This window comes from Telmatherina bonti, assembly GCF_933228915.1.
Source record: "Telmatherina bonti genome assembly, chromosome: 11".
NCBI classification, from domain to species: Eukaryota; Metazoa; Chordata; class Actinopteri; order Atheriniformes; family Telmatherinidae; genus Telmatherina; species Telmatherina bonti.
In genome coordinates this window covers 32,491,832-32,507,869 of record NC_136629.1, presented here as the reverse complement: position 1 = coordinate 32,507,869, position 16,038 = coordinate 32,491,832, and the positions used below count along the sequence as shown (strand labels likewise).

Below are 16,038 nucleotides of genomic sequence, written 5' to 3'. Positions count from 1 at the left end.
TTCCTGCCCTGCGTCTTCTTGGCTTCCTCTTCGCCTCGTTTGGGATTTGGTGTGTTATTTCGCCGATTATCTTGGTTTTGGAAAGCCTAATCAGTTGATCCCATTGGTAAACAACTCTTCCGTTGCCATGGTAACTTATAACAGTACTGAAAGAGTCTAAAGTACATGAAAAAAATCACTTGAGTAGCACAGCCTCCAAACCAGCATGAAAAAAAATCTTGAAAAATTAACTAGACTGTGTTTTCGTCCTGGAACAAAAGTAGACAGTATAAAAAAAAAAAGTACTAGTAAAATGTACGGTCAGACCTACTACGGTTTGCTGCCACCATCTGGCATGTTCTCGAGTGGAATATTATAGCAGTACCATGTTTAGAAAACAATCACAAGGCTTACTTTTTGCTTTGCATATACTGTACACAATGTTCTGTCTGTGTTAATGTCTGTATTTATTCATGCATTACATTTTCAGGGTGTCTGTGTGGCAAAGCAGGCTGAGGCCAGTGGCTTAGTTAATCCTGTCAGAGACAGATTACAGGTGGGGAGATATAAATAGGACTGTCCCTTTAACCCCACCACTGTGACATCCACATGCAGCTAAACTATTAAGTCAGATGAAAAGGGACCAAACCAAGCCTACTGAAGATGCTCTAGAACCATTAATTTAATCATGAGACCAAAATGTCCAGACTGTGTGTTCTGCATACTTAGATTAGTTGGTAAACTAGCAATTTTGTCCCTAAAACCAGAGTATTAAATGTCATAAAAGTGGCTCTAATGTAACATGAATAGATCACCACAGGAGCTTGTGCAGCACAACTATTCTTGCCACAGTTTCATTTACTAATGTGTGATATAGATGCTTAATTAAGGGGAAAATGTTAGGCAGAGTGGTAGAACCGTATATTAGGAACCATTACTATTGATTTGTTGAAATGCATGCTTGTTAGAGGTGGAGTTTAAAACCTAATTCAGTATCTAATTGATTCATTGCAATGCTCTATGTACCAATTCAATGTTGATTCATGTTTAAAAAAAAAAAAAAAAAAAAAAAAAAAGGACAGGAAAATAAATGCTATGCATACCACTCATACACTTTAGGGAGAGATAGGGCTGGGCGATACATATCGTTTGGGTGATAGAAAATGTCTATCATTTAATATGAGGCTCTATTGTTTACGCCACAGTGAGGTGCTTTGCTGCAGTATTTGACGTCAAGATGTGCTTTACAGCTTGCATGCTTCAAGAAATAAATAAACACGGAGAAAGACGGTAGCAGACATGTTTCAGAGCAGGGAAATTCACTAAAAGATGACCAGCCAACCAAAACTGATGAGCTTGTTCATAAAAGAGGGGAAATCTCAGTTGTATGGATGCAGTCTGGATATAAAAAGACCGACGTGGAACCGACAACAGACTAGCTCACAGTCCAAACAATGGACTTAGACACAAGTACCGGTAACTCATGTTATCACCTGCACAAGAATCAGGATAAATAATACAGAATAATGAATAGAGTCAATGAGCAAAAGCAACTTCAAGTGGTGGCGAAAGCATTCATAATAAACTTCAGACACAAACGCTGCAACAGGCATTTACCCGTGAAACGTCATACGACCATAGTTCCCCCAGATGGAAGGAGATCACTGCTGCCGTTGCCAAGCATGTCTGACACATAACTGATGACTGACACAAAATTACATGAACAGTTTTATATAGTTATTTATATCAGTATGGGGAAATAAAATGAGCTATTTTGGGATATGAGATTTTGGTCATATTGCCCAGCCCCAGCCCCAGGGAGACAGACCAGTTTGTTCCCCTGACCTGTCCGGGCCACAAACAGTACACAACAGAGATACCAAGAAGGTGGAAGCGAGCGTTGCTACCACTGTAGCTGAGTGTTAGAGTTACTGATCGAGTTTGAGGCTAGTGTTTGGAAACATTTTAGAACATAAGAACTGCTAGATAAGACTTTCTACATATGGGATTTGTTTAAAGCTAAAATAAAATATAATAGTAATACTACAAACATGCGACAGCTCATGTTATGTTCCCAGCACAGGTTAGAGGAGAAAGCCCACCGGTGTTCTGATGGTTGGCATACGTTAGCATTTCACAGCCGTGTCTTTTGGTTTAGACAACGGTTTTGTGTACTGTTTTTATAAATGAGTTCCATTAATGTTTAATATTTATCACTAGTTGTTTCAAAGTTAAAGTGGAACTATTATGTGCATTTTAGGCTAATTCATTTTTATTTCTGAGCCCAGAAGGCCTGGGATTGATCGAGTTATTGCCACAAATGGCTTTATTTACTTCAGACCGACCCTTTCCGTAGGCTGTCAGATCAGCCTGCGGGCAAAACGAGTGGATTGAGACTCTTCCGCATTAAGCCCCGCCTCCCGCCACTGCACTACATCGGGAGCGCGCACCGCAACTGCTATAAAATAGCCACTAAGTAAAAAAAATAAAAAATAAAAAAAAAAAGTCAAAAGGCAGAAAACAGAATCAATTCAAAACCTAAAATGGTTCACCAATAATGGTTATGATTTCGCAGTCGAGTCTTTTCCTACTTATACCTGATAATAATTAATTCATGAAATTAATTTTATTTCAGTTTTATTCATCTAAAAACTGAATTAAGTATTCTGAATTTGGGCATACTGAACTAAATGAACATTATCGTGTGTAAATGTTTGCCATCACATTGGAAAAGGAAATGAATGAATTAAGTAGTAAAATACTTTAACAAATACACATAATATTTTTTTCCCGTAAACAGTAAACTTGGGTTTTCCCTTTGTAACCACCAGATTTTACATGTCTTAAATGAGATTCGTAGCTTGTAATCAGTGCATGACTAAAATATGATCAATCTTCATTGGGTTTTATGTTTTGTTTGCTTGCAGAGGCAAAAAAGGCTCAGCTATGCTAATTCCTTCGTTGTACACTACTTTGATAAAATTAGCAGTTGTGGGGGAAAAAAATAATATCTCAAGTACAGTACTAACAAACCAATGAAGCTGTAACGCCTCTGGTCTTTAATATTCCTTGCTTTCAACTGCTCCTTTATTTGGAAAACTCAGAATTACACAAGCAGCAGCTAATATCTGTTAGCATTAGTTCTGTATTCATTCATTCAGCCAATGTCATGCATACAAAGGGTAGATAAGAATTATTATTCAAGTAAAATCAAAGAGATCTGAAGCTTGAAGCTGAAAATCCAGCCAAGACACAAATGTTACAACAAGAGTCCAAGAAAATCTTTATATTGGCAGGATTTAATTAAATTATTTGAGTGCCCTACAAAGAGATGTATGCATATAAATGATAAACACCTAAAAAAAATCTGCATTATGAAACACCTGTTTGTGTTTCCAGGGTGGAATATGGCTGCAAGGTTATAACAACATTTATATTGAGATTAAATCAAGTACTTAAAATAATAAGATTGAAATCAAATTATTTGGTCATAATGCCTTTAAAATATGCATTTGTATGATTAAAAATATCGTTAATGTAGAAAATGTACTTGAAAAGAATAGCAGATTTGAACTAAAATAAGTATCAGATATAAAATGCAGTGACCTGACACTTAAAAAAAAGACTTTATTCAGAGCTGTTGGCACAACATGTACACATCTCACGCTCAAGCAAACATATCAGGAGTGGTTTATGGTTTCCTAGTTCGCATGTGCCCAGTTTGACAGCTTATAGATAACTGCGGCAAATCTGACAGCGATTAGACAGGATTATTCATTCAGAAACACTAAAAAAGGTGACTGCAATAACTTTTAAAAGCTGCTGGTTTCCATACAGGATTCTGGAGCAGAGGAACTGATCTCTGAACCTGATCCACTGTTTTACAAATGAAGCAGTACAGACTAGGGCTGGGCGATTAATCGGATTTTAATCTCAATTACCATTTGGCTTTTCAACGATCATAAAAATAAAAGGGTGTGATTATTTTTCTCTTTGCAGTTTCCTCTCCTGCTGTTTTCTAATCGAGTGTCTCTGGCATTGCAGCGCTGCGCTGTAAACTCCTCCCACAGCCGTTTTGGTTTCATTCAGACACTGTTGCCAACTTGGCGACTTTCTCGCTAAATCTGGCGACGTTTTTGTTAAAAGCGACAAATCTAGCAACTTTTCCAGGAGTTATTGGAGACTTTTCTGGTGTTTTGGTGACTGACTTGAAGGCACATATTGTTCTGCAGTTACTGCAAGGAACGAGCAGCGGGAGTCTCTCCCGTCCTAAAGCACTCCCAGGCGGCCAGTCTCAGTCGCTCCGGCTGCAGGTCAATGTAGAATAACAGCAGTAGGTTGTGGAAGTTCACCTAAACATAGTTTATACCATTGTCAGTGAGAACTGGCTGCATTATTTTCGTATACATAGTTCGGCGAGTTAAACACTGCACGATGCCTCCGTTACGGGGCGTCACCATAGCAACGCATTAATCAGCTGGTTCAAATCAGCTGTCTTTTCACAGGTGAATGAGAGAAACGCGCTGTAGCCTAACAGCGGTTGTTTGACATAAAACGTACATCGAGGTCAACATAAAATAGTTCCTATACTTCAGCACATTTGGCAAGTGTTGTAAAAAAAGAAATAAAAATTTGTTATAAATTTTTTCCTGTGTGGGACCATGACAAACAGATTAAATGACTCGGAACCGTGCATTAGACGGTTATAATGCACAACACGGAGTTGATTTTTATTATTATTATTATTATTATTATTATTATTATTAATAATAATAATAATAATAATAATATAATTATTATTAATATTATTATTTATAATATTATTATTATTATTATTATTATTATTATTTTGACTGGATCCTTTTGATTTGATCCATTTGATTATCAACAATAATAATAATAATAATAATAATAAATATTATTATTATTATTATTATTATTATTATTATTATTCAGACCAGGACATGCAGTGTTGTTTAAAAATACTGGATAATTGTGTTAAATAATCAAGATCACAATTTCAGTCAAAATAATTGTTATTATAATTTTTGCCATAATTGAGCAGCCCTAGTACAGACTCTTGCAAAAGTAGCAGTGGAGAAAAAGCATGATGGGATGCTTTAAAGCCGAAACAGCTGTCAAGTTGCCTTTGGCGAACAGATGTGGACTGCTGTCTATCGCTAATACATTTCTTTGAAACCACCTTTCCTCTGCCAAAATGAACAAAAACATTCAAAAGGAGGGGAGGGGGCATCAACCATGCAACATCTGCTTCAGTAAATGTAGTGTCCTTAGAGTTTATTGTATTAAGATTTTAAAAAGACTATGGTATAATACCTTGTTGAAAGGCTTGTCTAAGACACGCTTTCAGACTGTACTGTTATATTATTTAACAGGATGAGTGTTAAGATTATGTATCACACATGATACCCAAGAAGCAGCAACTGTTGATCACAGTAACACAAAGCCTCCAAATAACACAAAATTATATTAGGGCTGCTTTTGAAACCCAGAAACAGATTCTGATATCAAAGAAAAACAAAAAATAAAAAATATAAAATGTAATACAAAAGAATCAATATTTCTCGAACACAGTCCCATTCTAGGTTGCCTTTCTAGCAAGCTAACTCACTAGCTTTTAGCCCCTTTGCACTAATCTTTTGGCCTAAATCAGTCAATCCAACCCCCACTCAAACCTGCCTCCTCTAATCAACACAAAACCTACTCAAAGCAGCCCACAGTACCTCAAGAGTTAACTACACACTACTCTTGGTCTAATCCTTGTGTTAGCACATTTAAACATAGATTCTGGCTTCTACTTATACTCAGGTGGCTTTTCAGTAAGGACAAAGATGCTCCTGTAATAAGATCACAACGGAATACTGCAGAAATATTAGTTTTAATTTGATTCATCAACTGGTTTCTATTCATTAGTTAATGAGGAACAAAATGTGCATCAAGAGTCAGAAAAGTTTGAAAAGACGGCAAAGAAACAACCTGTGTTTGAATAGCCTGCATTCAGGTGCTCAAATCAGTGTGAGCATTAAAAGAAAAGCAACAAATGAGCTACATAAAAGAATGTGTTGTGTTGTTCTTACTCTCAGATGTAAGTTGCTTTGGAAAAAAGGTATAACATTTCATTGCTATGCAGATGATACTCAGATTTACCCCTCCATGAAGCCTGATGAAACTAATCGGTTTGTTAGATTACAAATATGTCTTACAGACATCAAGACTTGGATGACTGAATTTTCTCCTTTTAAACTCGGGCACTCGAGGCTGTTGTCTTCAGGCCTGAAAAAACTTAGGACAAAATTATCCAGTTATGTAATTAGTCTAGATGGCAAATATTTGGCTTCTAGTACTACGATGGGAAACCTTGGAGTTATTTTGACCAGGATTTGTCATTCAGCTCGCAGAAAAGGTTTCTAGAACCGGCTTCTTCCACCTGCATAGTATTGCAAAAATTAGGGGCATCTTGTCTCAGAAAGATGCAGAAAAAATAGTTATTACTTCCAGACTGGATTACAGCAATTGCTTATTTTTGGGTTGTCCCAAATATGCCCTGAAAAGTCTCCAGCTGATCCAAAATGCTGCAGCGAAGGTTCTGATGAGAACTAGTGGGAGAGACCATATTTCACCAGTTTTAGCTTCTCTACACTGGCTCCCTGTTTGATAGGATAGTTTAAAATTCTTCTGCTCACATATAAAGCTCTCCATGACCAAGCGCCATTGTACATTAAAGATATCATAGTTTCATATATTCCAAATAGAGCACTTTGCTCTCAGACTGCAGGTTTACTTGTGGTTCCCAGAGTCTCGAAGAGTACGATGGGAGGAAAGGGCTTTAGCTGTCAGGCTCCTTTCTTATGGAACCAGCTTCCACTGCGGGATCGGGCCGATTCTCTCTCGACCTTTAAGATCAAGCTGAAGACCTTCCTTTTTAACAAATCCAATTGTTAGGATTTGAGCATCTGCTGAGTTGGAGTCTGCATGTATGGGGCTCAACTGTCCAGGTTCTGCTCTTATAGTTGGTGGATAGTTATGTAGCATTGGGGATGTCACCTGACGAGTAGTACCTTGCTCCTTCTCCTTCACGTATAAATATTTGACAATATTGCCATCATTAATATGTTTTCTCCTTTTTCCGCAGGTCTTCCTGCAGTGCATGTTGATCTGTCTTTCCTGTCCTCTCCACCCCAACCAGTCGAGTACCAGTAATAGTAATACCAGTAATATCTGCTTGAACACTCGTGGAATTCATGCAAACAAGAGCATGAACACAGGTCTGAGGTAAACACAACACATAGTTTATAAGAGCAGCTCTCAGGTCTTGTTTGCAACAACTGATTTCTTTGGGATTTTTCCTTCCGGTTGAACAGCAACAACACTTGTGTCTTTTTAGTTGGCAGCAGACTGGTACACTGTTGTTCATGAAAAATCTTAGAAATACAATACGACCATCATTTTGGACTTTTTTTTTTTTTTTTACTAATTCAGAGTCCGCCTGCTGTGCACTGCCCCTAGAGGTGACCTCCAGTACAGAACAGTTTTTGCTGCTGCTACAGTTTGTGATACTGTCATGCTTCAGTATGTATGTACACACACACTGCAGAATGACATACATGTTTCCACACACAGCAAGTATATCCCAACTTATTCTCTCTTACAGTCAATGTATTTATGTCTTTATTTTTAATTCTCCCTATTGGGTTTTCTTGGCAAACAGCAGTTGCATTGCTTCTAACTAGTGGGCTGGAGGATGCTCAGCGATGCACAGCTGGTTCGTAGATGAATCCACCGAAAATGTGTCAATGCATATCATCGACTTCGACCTGAATTTAATCGCAATCTAACTTTCAGTCTAATTTTTCAACTCATAAGTTATATTCCAAAAACTATTGTCCATGAATCCTTCTCTCATCACATTTTCTACCAAGTAACAAGTGTGCCGTATGCAACATATTTAAAGCAAAGCATGGTAATAACCAAATTAATCAATATTAACTATGGAGAATAATCTGTAATGTGTGTATGTGTGACCGCATGTGCACCCATAGACATCATGATCAAATGTTTGAGGTCAGCATTTTGATGATCCTGAGCTGCAAACTAATCCCATTACTCAACCTCTTTTCCCTTCACCCCCTCTTGCTTCCTCTATCCAAGTTCTCCATCTGCAACAATCAGCACTCCATTCATTGATCCATTCATTCATTTATCTGAGACGGTCTTGCTCTACATTAGTCCATTCACACACCCATCCATTAATCCACTGGCTTGCATAGCTTTTACAAGGATGCTTCTCTAACTGCAGATCATACTGACTGAATTCATAGAGATATCACGTCTAAAGCCATTTACTTCCCAACATGATAAACATATACACTTTAAACCCATTCTCTGACCGGCTGACTGATACTTTGAGGTCAAGTTTTAAGGTTCATTTCCTACATTATCTTGTCAACAACCATAAATTTAGATAATTATGTCTGAACCTGCTAGTTTTGAGTCGCCTCCCTCTGTTCCACGGTACAGCTAAATCTGTCAAACTATCTGTCTCTCTGCCTGTCGTTCCTTCACGGTTTTACTGTGGGCTCTGCAGACACGTCTGTCTGTGCTATGCTGTCAGTCTGTCTGGCTGACTGCCATTATCTGCAGTGTAGAGTGACTCATTCTTAGGACAATGGAGACAGTTTGTAAAGCCACACTGGAGTGTACACTTCCTCCGGATGTGCAAGAGGATGCCATTCATAACAAAGCCTGCACTGTCTGCCTGTCATCTACTGCCCTGTATATGCATGCGAGTTGGAGAAACAGGAGAGAAGAGAGGAGAGGAGAGGAGAAGGGAAAGGGACATAGCAGACAGTGGCGGCAGCAGCGACTGGTGATTGATATCAGAGATCTGGCACTGCCACCTGATCCAGCCAGCCAGCCTCCAGCAACACTGAACTCACTGAACTCACTGAGCCAAGATGGCTGCCTCACTGCACTGCACTGCACTGCACCCAATGAACCCCACAGTAGGATAATGTATACAGTAAAGCAAACAGAGCTCCCAGAGGGATTATATGGTAGAGACAGTGGACAGAAGAAGAACTGATAGAAGATGATGTTGCTTCTCACTATGTATTGATTTCTCATAAGATCATGACAAGATGCAGACAGATTGGGACACATTAAAAAAAATTGAATTTTATGAAGAGAGCATCTAATAGAGCCACTTCCTGACTGTATCCATATCCGCTGTCCCAACTTTGCAATCGGTTGTTGATATCAGGCACTTTCAAGTCAATGTATAAGTTAAAATAATCTAACACTGCTTTTACCTCAAGATGCAATCACATTAAAGCACAATCAGTAGTGAGAAATATAAATAAAATTAGTAAACTATCTCATTTGAATGTAATATGACAATATTTAAGAATAAAGTAATATATTAGCAGAGAAGTCTTGGTTTGAGATACTGTTTAATCTCAAATGCAGTCTACACTCTAATTATGCTTGACCTAAGTAAGATCTTTAACACTGGTGAAGGTCTAAAAGAAATAAAGTTTACTTTTGAGATACATTTAGATGGTTAAGTTAAATGCAGCTCAGATATAATATGTTCATGATGATGATGATGATGATGATGATGATGATGATGACTAACCTCAAATAAAGGCATGACTCTCTCTAAAAGCTGCCAGTAACTTCAATAATAAAAGGAAGAGAGTAGCACACACACAACATCCTTTATTCATTATCTGATATGAGGTAGCTTTACGCTTCAAAATCACTGATCATCCATCACTACAAAAACAGTTTCAAATAAAACTCGCTTTACTTTGACAAAGATGCATCACTTCTGATTAGTAACTTTGCAGAAAAAAAGACATAAAAACACCTCTGGAGGACAGAAAGAGTGTCAAAGAAAAGACGATGCTGTTCTCCTTGTCTCTCTCCCCTCCCTCCCGGCCATCTGTTGTGCTGACTGTTGTGTGGGCTAATGCTGGTGGAGGTAACAGTATCCACTGCAACAGTGGCTGAGTGTGACTTCTGTGGCCTCATGCAGGTTTACAGACGGTAAAGTCCTGGCTGCAGCAGAAACGAAGGTGGGTGTACTTTGGTTTTAGATTTTCACCGCAAGGTGAAAATGGACTAAACTTGTTAGGAAAACAACATCTGACGTCTGCCCCCAAAACACACAACAAAAAGCCCTTCCAGAGAACACACCTCCACTCAGTTTCCCACCATTCTTTAAGTGCCATTATGATAACTGAGGATTCATAATAAAGGCTTTAACAGGGTTTTAAACATCTGTTGTTCCTGTTGTAAGTTTGTTGTTTTGATTATAACTGTTCATCGCATAAAGAAATGATGCAGCCAACTGCATCTCTGATTTATGAGAGGAGGAAGGAAGTAAACGTCAGGGTAGTCAGAGTGTGTTCGGGAAGGCCCGGTCATCTAAGGACACAGTGTTCTGTACTTTGTAGAGATGATCATCCAAACGTTTGCCTCTGTGTTGCAAGTTCATTCATGAAATGATGGTTGTGAGGAATCAGTTTCAATCTTTACGTTTTTTAATTATTTCTGCACATTTACACTAGAAGCCGAAATCTACTGAGATACACATGCTGTTGTTCCTGAGGGCGGTTTACATGAATAACATTGATCAGCATCCTCTGATGTGTAAAGGGTTAATGAGTGACTCCATCATTAGGTTACATGCCTGTGATGTTTGACTAAATTTTCCCATGAGAAGTCATCACAATTAGTGCTTTAAAAAGTCAGATATTTCTCTTCATCACCAGATAAGTTATTAAGAGTATAAAACTGTTAGAAACTTTAATATGTTGCAGTATAAACTCACTGCCAAAATTTCAAAAACAGCATTTAAAGTTATCACCCATTCAGGAGAAATGATCTAAAGTAAACTACAACAGTCACCACAACTGTACAGCTATGTTTTTACCTTTTTGGCAATGACAATGTACCAAACAGTAAGTATGCAGTTCTTTTGGTCCTAACTAAAAGTAGACCTGAACTTCAAAAAAAAAATATATATATATAAGCACAAGTCAAATCTCACTGAATTACAGCACAACCAAAAAACCAAAACATCTTAAGGATTTACCTGAATAAATGAATAGAGATGGATTTACAAAAAGGCAAATAAATCCATCAAAACTATCTCAAATTTATTATTAAAAGCCAAATAAAAACATCCTCATCCAGCATGAACAACAAGGCAGTACAAATCAGAGTTTACATGGTAGCTAAGCACTCTTTTTTTCCAATCAGATTCTGTTCATTTTTCTGGCCTCTACCGTCTTTTTAAACTTGCATTTATTTGTGTGATTGTCTTGTACCCAGTACAAGACATAAATAGAGGAGAACTTTTCATAAAAGGGGGAAACTAACCGTAGCATCCCAGCTTGTCTTAAGCATGTACATCTCTCTGATGCTTCACTACGTTCAGGTCTCATTTGATGTTTCATTTCAGTGACTAAGTCTGCAGTCTTTGCTGTATCACGACCTGGCAAGTGAGTCAGCACTGTGACCCAGTACCTCTCCCCACAAACCAACACAGACAAAGATTTACACAAACATTCATATTCCTGTCACAAACACCCCTCCTTCCCTCCCTAACCCCTCTCCCATGCTGACAAACCCTGCTATCGCTGCGTCGTGACTGAGGGCAACGTGTTTCTCTTAATATGCACAGAAGAATGAGGATCGCACCATGGAGCTGGCACACACACATACACCCGCCCGTTTTTAAAAGTACATGCTGTTTTCTGCGAATGTGCATGTGTGTTTGTGCGTGTCTACATCTGCATTGTCTTTGAAAAAGCAAAAGAGAATCCAGTCCAGCTAGTGAGCAGCAGCATGTTCTGAGCCTACATTTCCTAGAAATCTGCAGTGGACTTTGCATCCATGTCACTTCCTGTTCAACAGTTTCTGTTACACATTCCTAGAAACCATCACATCGTCGAGGGGATGGTGCTCATTGGCTTAAAAGTCTGGAAATCCCCCATCTCATCCAAATACACACACATAAATTCAGAAACACTTCAACTTGTGCCTGGAGGAATCAGCTCCAACAGACACACAACTCTATGAAATTGTGGTTTAATACAAAAAAAAAATACATAGTCCCAAAGAACCCAGCTGGAATCACAGAGCTACGTCATCATCACCCCCCTCCTCAAGATGCAAATGACTTTTCACCTGTTGCAGTGGATTTACTGAGCAACCTGCAAGCCGTTAAGGTCTAACAACAGGGAAGTGCTGGGGTTTTTTTTTTTGGTTTTTTTTACTTGCCACATGCTCTTCAACTGTTACAAATTTTCATTATTTCTCACACAACTGGCTGTAAACAGGATGTGTTGTCACAACGCCTCAGAGCTTCAACTGCCCTCTCAAACTCTTATGACTCCCACTGACACCATTTAGGATATCCTCTGAACTTAAGACACAACTGTTTAACACCTCCTCAAATATCTGAGCTAATTTGATTTCACAGACTAGTAGAGACAACAGAACTTAACAGAAAACAACAACAACAACAACAACAACAACAATAAACACCAGTGCTCCATGCAGTGTAACTAAAGGGTCTTGGAGATGTTACTACAGTAACTGCACACACACATACCATGCACACTGCTCATTCAGACACAGCCTGAATAAACCACACAGAGGCTTAGCAAGCAAACATCCAGCTAGGCTTATCATGAAGAGACACACTCAAACATATAGGGTACAGTAGATTATCAGACATCCATGTGATCACACACAGTCAATCGCAAACACTTCCATCCTCCCACCGGCACATGTGGACAGGCACGGCCAGGCCCTCAGTCTAGACAAGAGGCAGAGAAGAAGAGAGAGGAAAGAGAGGCACAGTGGAGGGAAGTAGAACGAGAGAGGCTCGGGATGTACCTACCCCGTTTCTGGAGCCATCCCTCTCTAACGATGGTGACATCGCTCATGGTTCCTTCACGCCGAGTCTGATGCCGCTACACGCCTGCTCCACACAGAGAGAGAGGGAGGAGGGGAGGAGAGGAGAGAAAGAGAGGGAGAGGAGGAGAGGAGAGGAGGAGGGGGAGGGGGGGGCGGCTCTCCCAGCCTCCGCGTCACTCTCCCTCCCTTCCTTCCTTTCCCGTTCACCCTCTAGTCCGCGCGGTCTCTCTCTCTCTCTCTCAGACACACACAAACAAGCGGCGTGTATGTCTCCCTGTGTGTGTGTGTCGTTTTGCTTCCTGTTGTGGCTTATCTCCCTGCCTCCCTTCGTTCTTCTTCTTCTTCTGTTTCTCCCCCTCCTCCTCTTCCACCTCCTCCTCCTCTCGCGTTCCCTCTCCAGACCTTCCTCTTCACCAGTAGTGACTCAGGCTGGAAGGAAGTGAAAGGAAAAAAAAATAATTAATAAAAAAAAAAAAAAAAAGAAGAAGGCATGGATTCGTTTTCCTCTTCTTCTGCTTCACAATGTCTGAGAAGAGAAACAACTAGTTGTCGTGGGGACAAATGCTTCTTCTCCCCCCCACACACCCACCCAATCAAACACACAGTTCCTCTTTCTAAAAGCCAACACTTTGATAAACAGGATGAATTTATTGCTCAGCTTTTGCTGAAGTAAAAAACTGACCTTGATTGCTAAACCGACATCACTAAGCTCGACTTCTGCTTCATTCACAGGCAGTTCTGCTGCAGTTAGAGGAGGCCGAATACAGTATGGAGTCTAGCTGTCTGAGTTTCATGTATTTCTGTAGGTTAGGTTATTTTGTTAATGTGTGCATGTAGGCTGATCTGTCTGTCTGTGTGGGAGGTGGGAGAGCATCTCAGGACTCTGGAGTAGAGCTTAGTTAAAAATAGCAACAACGGCAGTTAGGGATGCTCTCACACTCGCTTTCTCTCAGCAAATCTCTGCACCTCTCTGTCGTCTCACTCCTGCTTTCCCTCTCCCCCTCTCTCTGTCTGTCTGCATAGCTGCCGCGTTCACCTCAAATGCACCCTACTACACTACATTACACAACCCGTAAGAACACTACGCCGCTCGGCTTGAATGGAGACCAGCACTACCGTGGTTAGGCTACAGTCAGAGTCCTTTTGCTGGAAATCAGTATTCAGATCAGCTAGTGTCTGCACTGCTGCAGACACATGGAGGGAGGGACTGCAGCGTCAGAGCAAAGGCTGGAACACTCTCACAGACGACAAATACACCACTTGGAGGGGTTTTTTTAAGGCTTTTTTTATGTTGAAGCAGCGGAATCGTGACCAGTTGGAAAGCAGGTGAAGAATCACAGATGTGTAAAATATCAAAGGCAACTTTTCTAATAAAAATTAAAGAAAAAAAAAAGGGGGGGGGTTCTACTTGTATAAAGACATCTGGATTTGTGTTTTTTATTTAAATCATTTGGTTAAATGTTAAATTAAACTCAACTGGTCAGTGTATAGACAAAATGCCAAAGCTTCACTCTAAGCAGTACCTGAAAAGTTTAAGATGTTTCACCGTCAATTCAGGAGACATGTCGGAATTAATGGGAAAAAAAAATCTATAAATATTACTAAAAGTTGGGTTACCACTAATTAAGAAACGACCATTTAAAGTGACATACACCCCAAGTAATCATATTAAAGGGGACCCAATTCTTAATATAAAACCGTACTTAAATGCGTACTGGATTGTACTTTAACACTACAGTGTTGGTCAAGGACAATTTAGCTTTACTCTTAATCTGGACAGCCATGGTCCAGATAGAGAAGAGAAGAGAAGAGAAGAGAAGAGAAGAGAAGAGAAGAGAAGAGAAGAGAAGAGGAAAGAGAAGAGAAGAGGAAAGACAGGAGAGAAGAGGAAAGAGAAGAGAAGAGAAGAGAAGAGGAGAGAAGAGGAAAGAGAAGAGAAGAGAAGAGAAGAGGAAAGAGAAGAGAAGAGAAGAGAAGAGGAGAGAAGAGGAAAGAGAAGAGAAGAGGAAAGACAGGAGAGAAGAGGAAAGAGAAGAGAAGAAAAGAAAAGACAAGAGAAGAAGAGAAGAGAAGAAGAGAAGAGGAAAGAGAAGAGAAGAAAAGAAAAGACAAGAGAAGAAGAGAAGAGAAGAAGAGGAAAGACAGGAGAGAAGAGAAAAGAGAAGAGAAGAGAAGAAAAGAAAAGAGAAGAAGAGAAGAGAAGAAGAGAAGAGAAGAGAAGAGAAGAAGAGAAGAGGAAAGACAGGAGAGAAGAGAAAAGAGAAGAGAAGAAAAGAAAAGAAAAGAGAAGAAGAGAAGAGAAGAAGAGAAGAGGAAAGAGAAGAGAAGAGAAGAAGAGAAGAGGAAAGACAGGAGAGAAGAGAAAAGAGGAGAGAAGAGAATCCAGACAGTGGTAACCTCTTGTCATCAGAATGACTGTTGCCATGGTGACGCATGCACTGCCGTGTTGAACAAACCACGGGGAAACACTGGGAAAGCACCTGATGGACAACATTAACTTCATAATATCAAACTGCCGTGGACAGAATTAAATATAAAAAAAAGAACAGAGATGAAATGTAAAAACATAAATGACACGAAGACTGATGAAGCAAACAGAAATACTGCTTGATAAGCAGACATTCAAATATATAATAATATAATATATAATAATAATATAATATAGTGCAAGAATCATGCAGGTTCATCATATTTGTTTCTGAAAAGTTTTTTTTTTTTTTTGTCACCGATGTTCAAATCTGCACACTGTAATGCCAATTAACCTAAAAAAAAAAATCACTGCCATAGATCAGATCTGACTAAGATGTTTTAACTGGAAAAATGGGAAATTCATCAAAAATGTGAACAAAGCAAAATTTTCACAAGCTGTTATGTTCACGCACAATTAGTTTTAAATCAATTTGGACCAAAAGGATAATTGGATGACACCATATTATCCTCATCTAGTAGCCAGAAAGAAACGGATCAAAGAGATCCATGTTTAGACCCCAAAATTTTCCAACCACATTTCAAGACAAGTCTTTTTATCGATGTTATTCCTCACACGTTTCTTAGGTTTCTATATATTTGCCACTACTGTCATGTAGTGAAGCCAAGATGGAAGAGAAT

The 16,038-nt window shown here is 39.3% G+C and overlaps 1 protein-coding gene across 3 annotated transcripts in view; it reads right to left on the bottom strand.

The window, feature by feature from the left end:
• Window positions 1–12,993, bottom strand: part of akt3a (v-akt murine thymoma viral oncogene homolog 3a) — a gene marked incomplete at its 3' end in the record, with an annotated part of 57,272 nt that extends 44,279 nt beyond the window's left edge. For all 3 annotated transcript variants that reach the window (XM_079248527.1, XM_079248529.1, XM_079248528.1), the window contains exon 1: window positions 12,914–12,993. In XM_079248527.1, the coding sequence (XP_079104653.1) occupies window positions 12,914–12,959 (46 nt within the window). In that variant the 5' untranslated portion in view covers window positions 12,960–12,993. The remainder of the gene's footprint in view (window positions 1–12,913) is intronic.
• Between the last annotated feature and the right edge of the window lie 3,045 nt (window positions 12,994–16,038).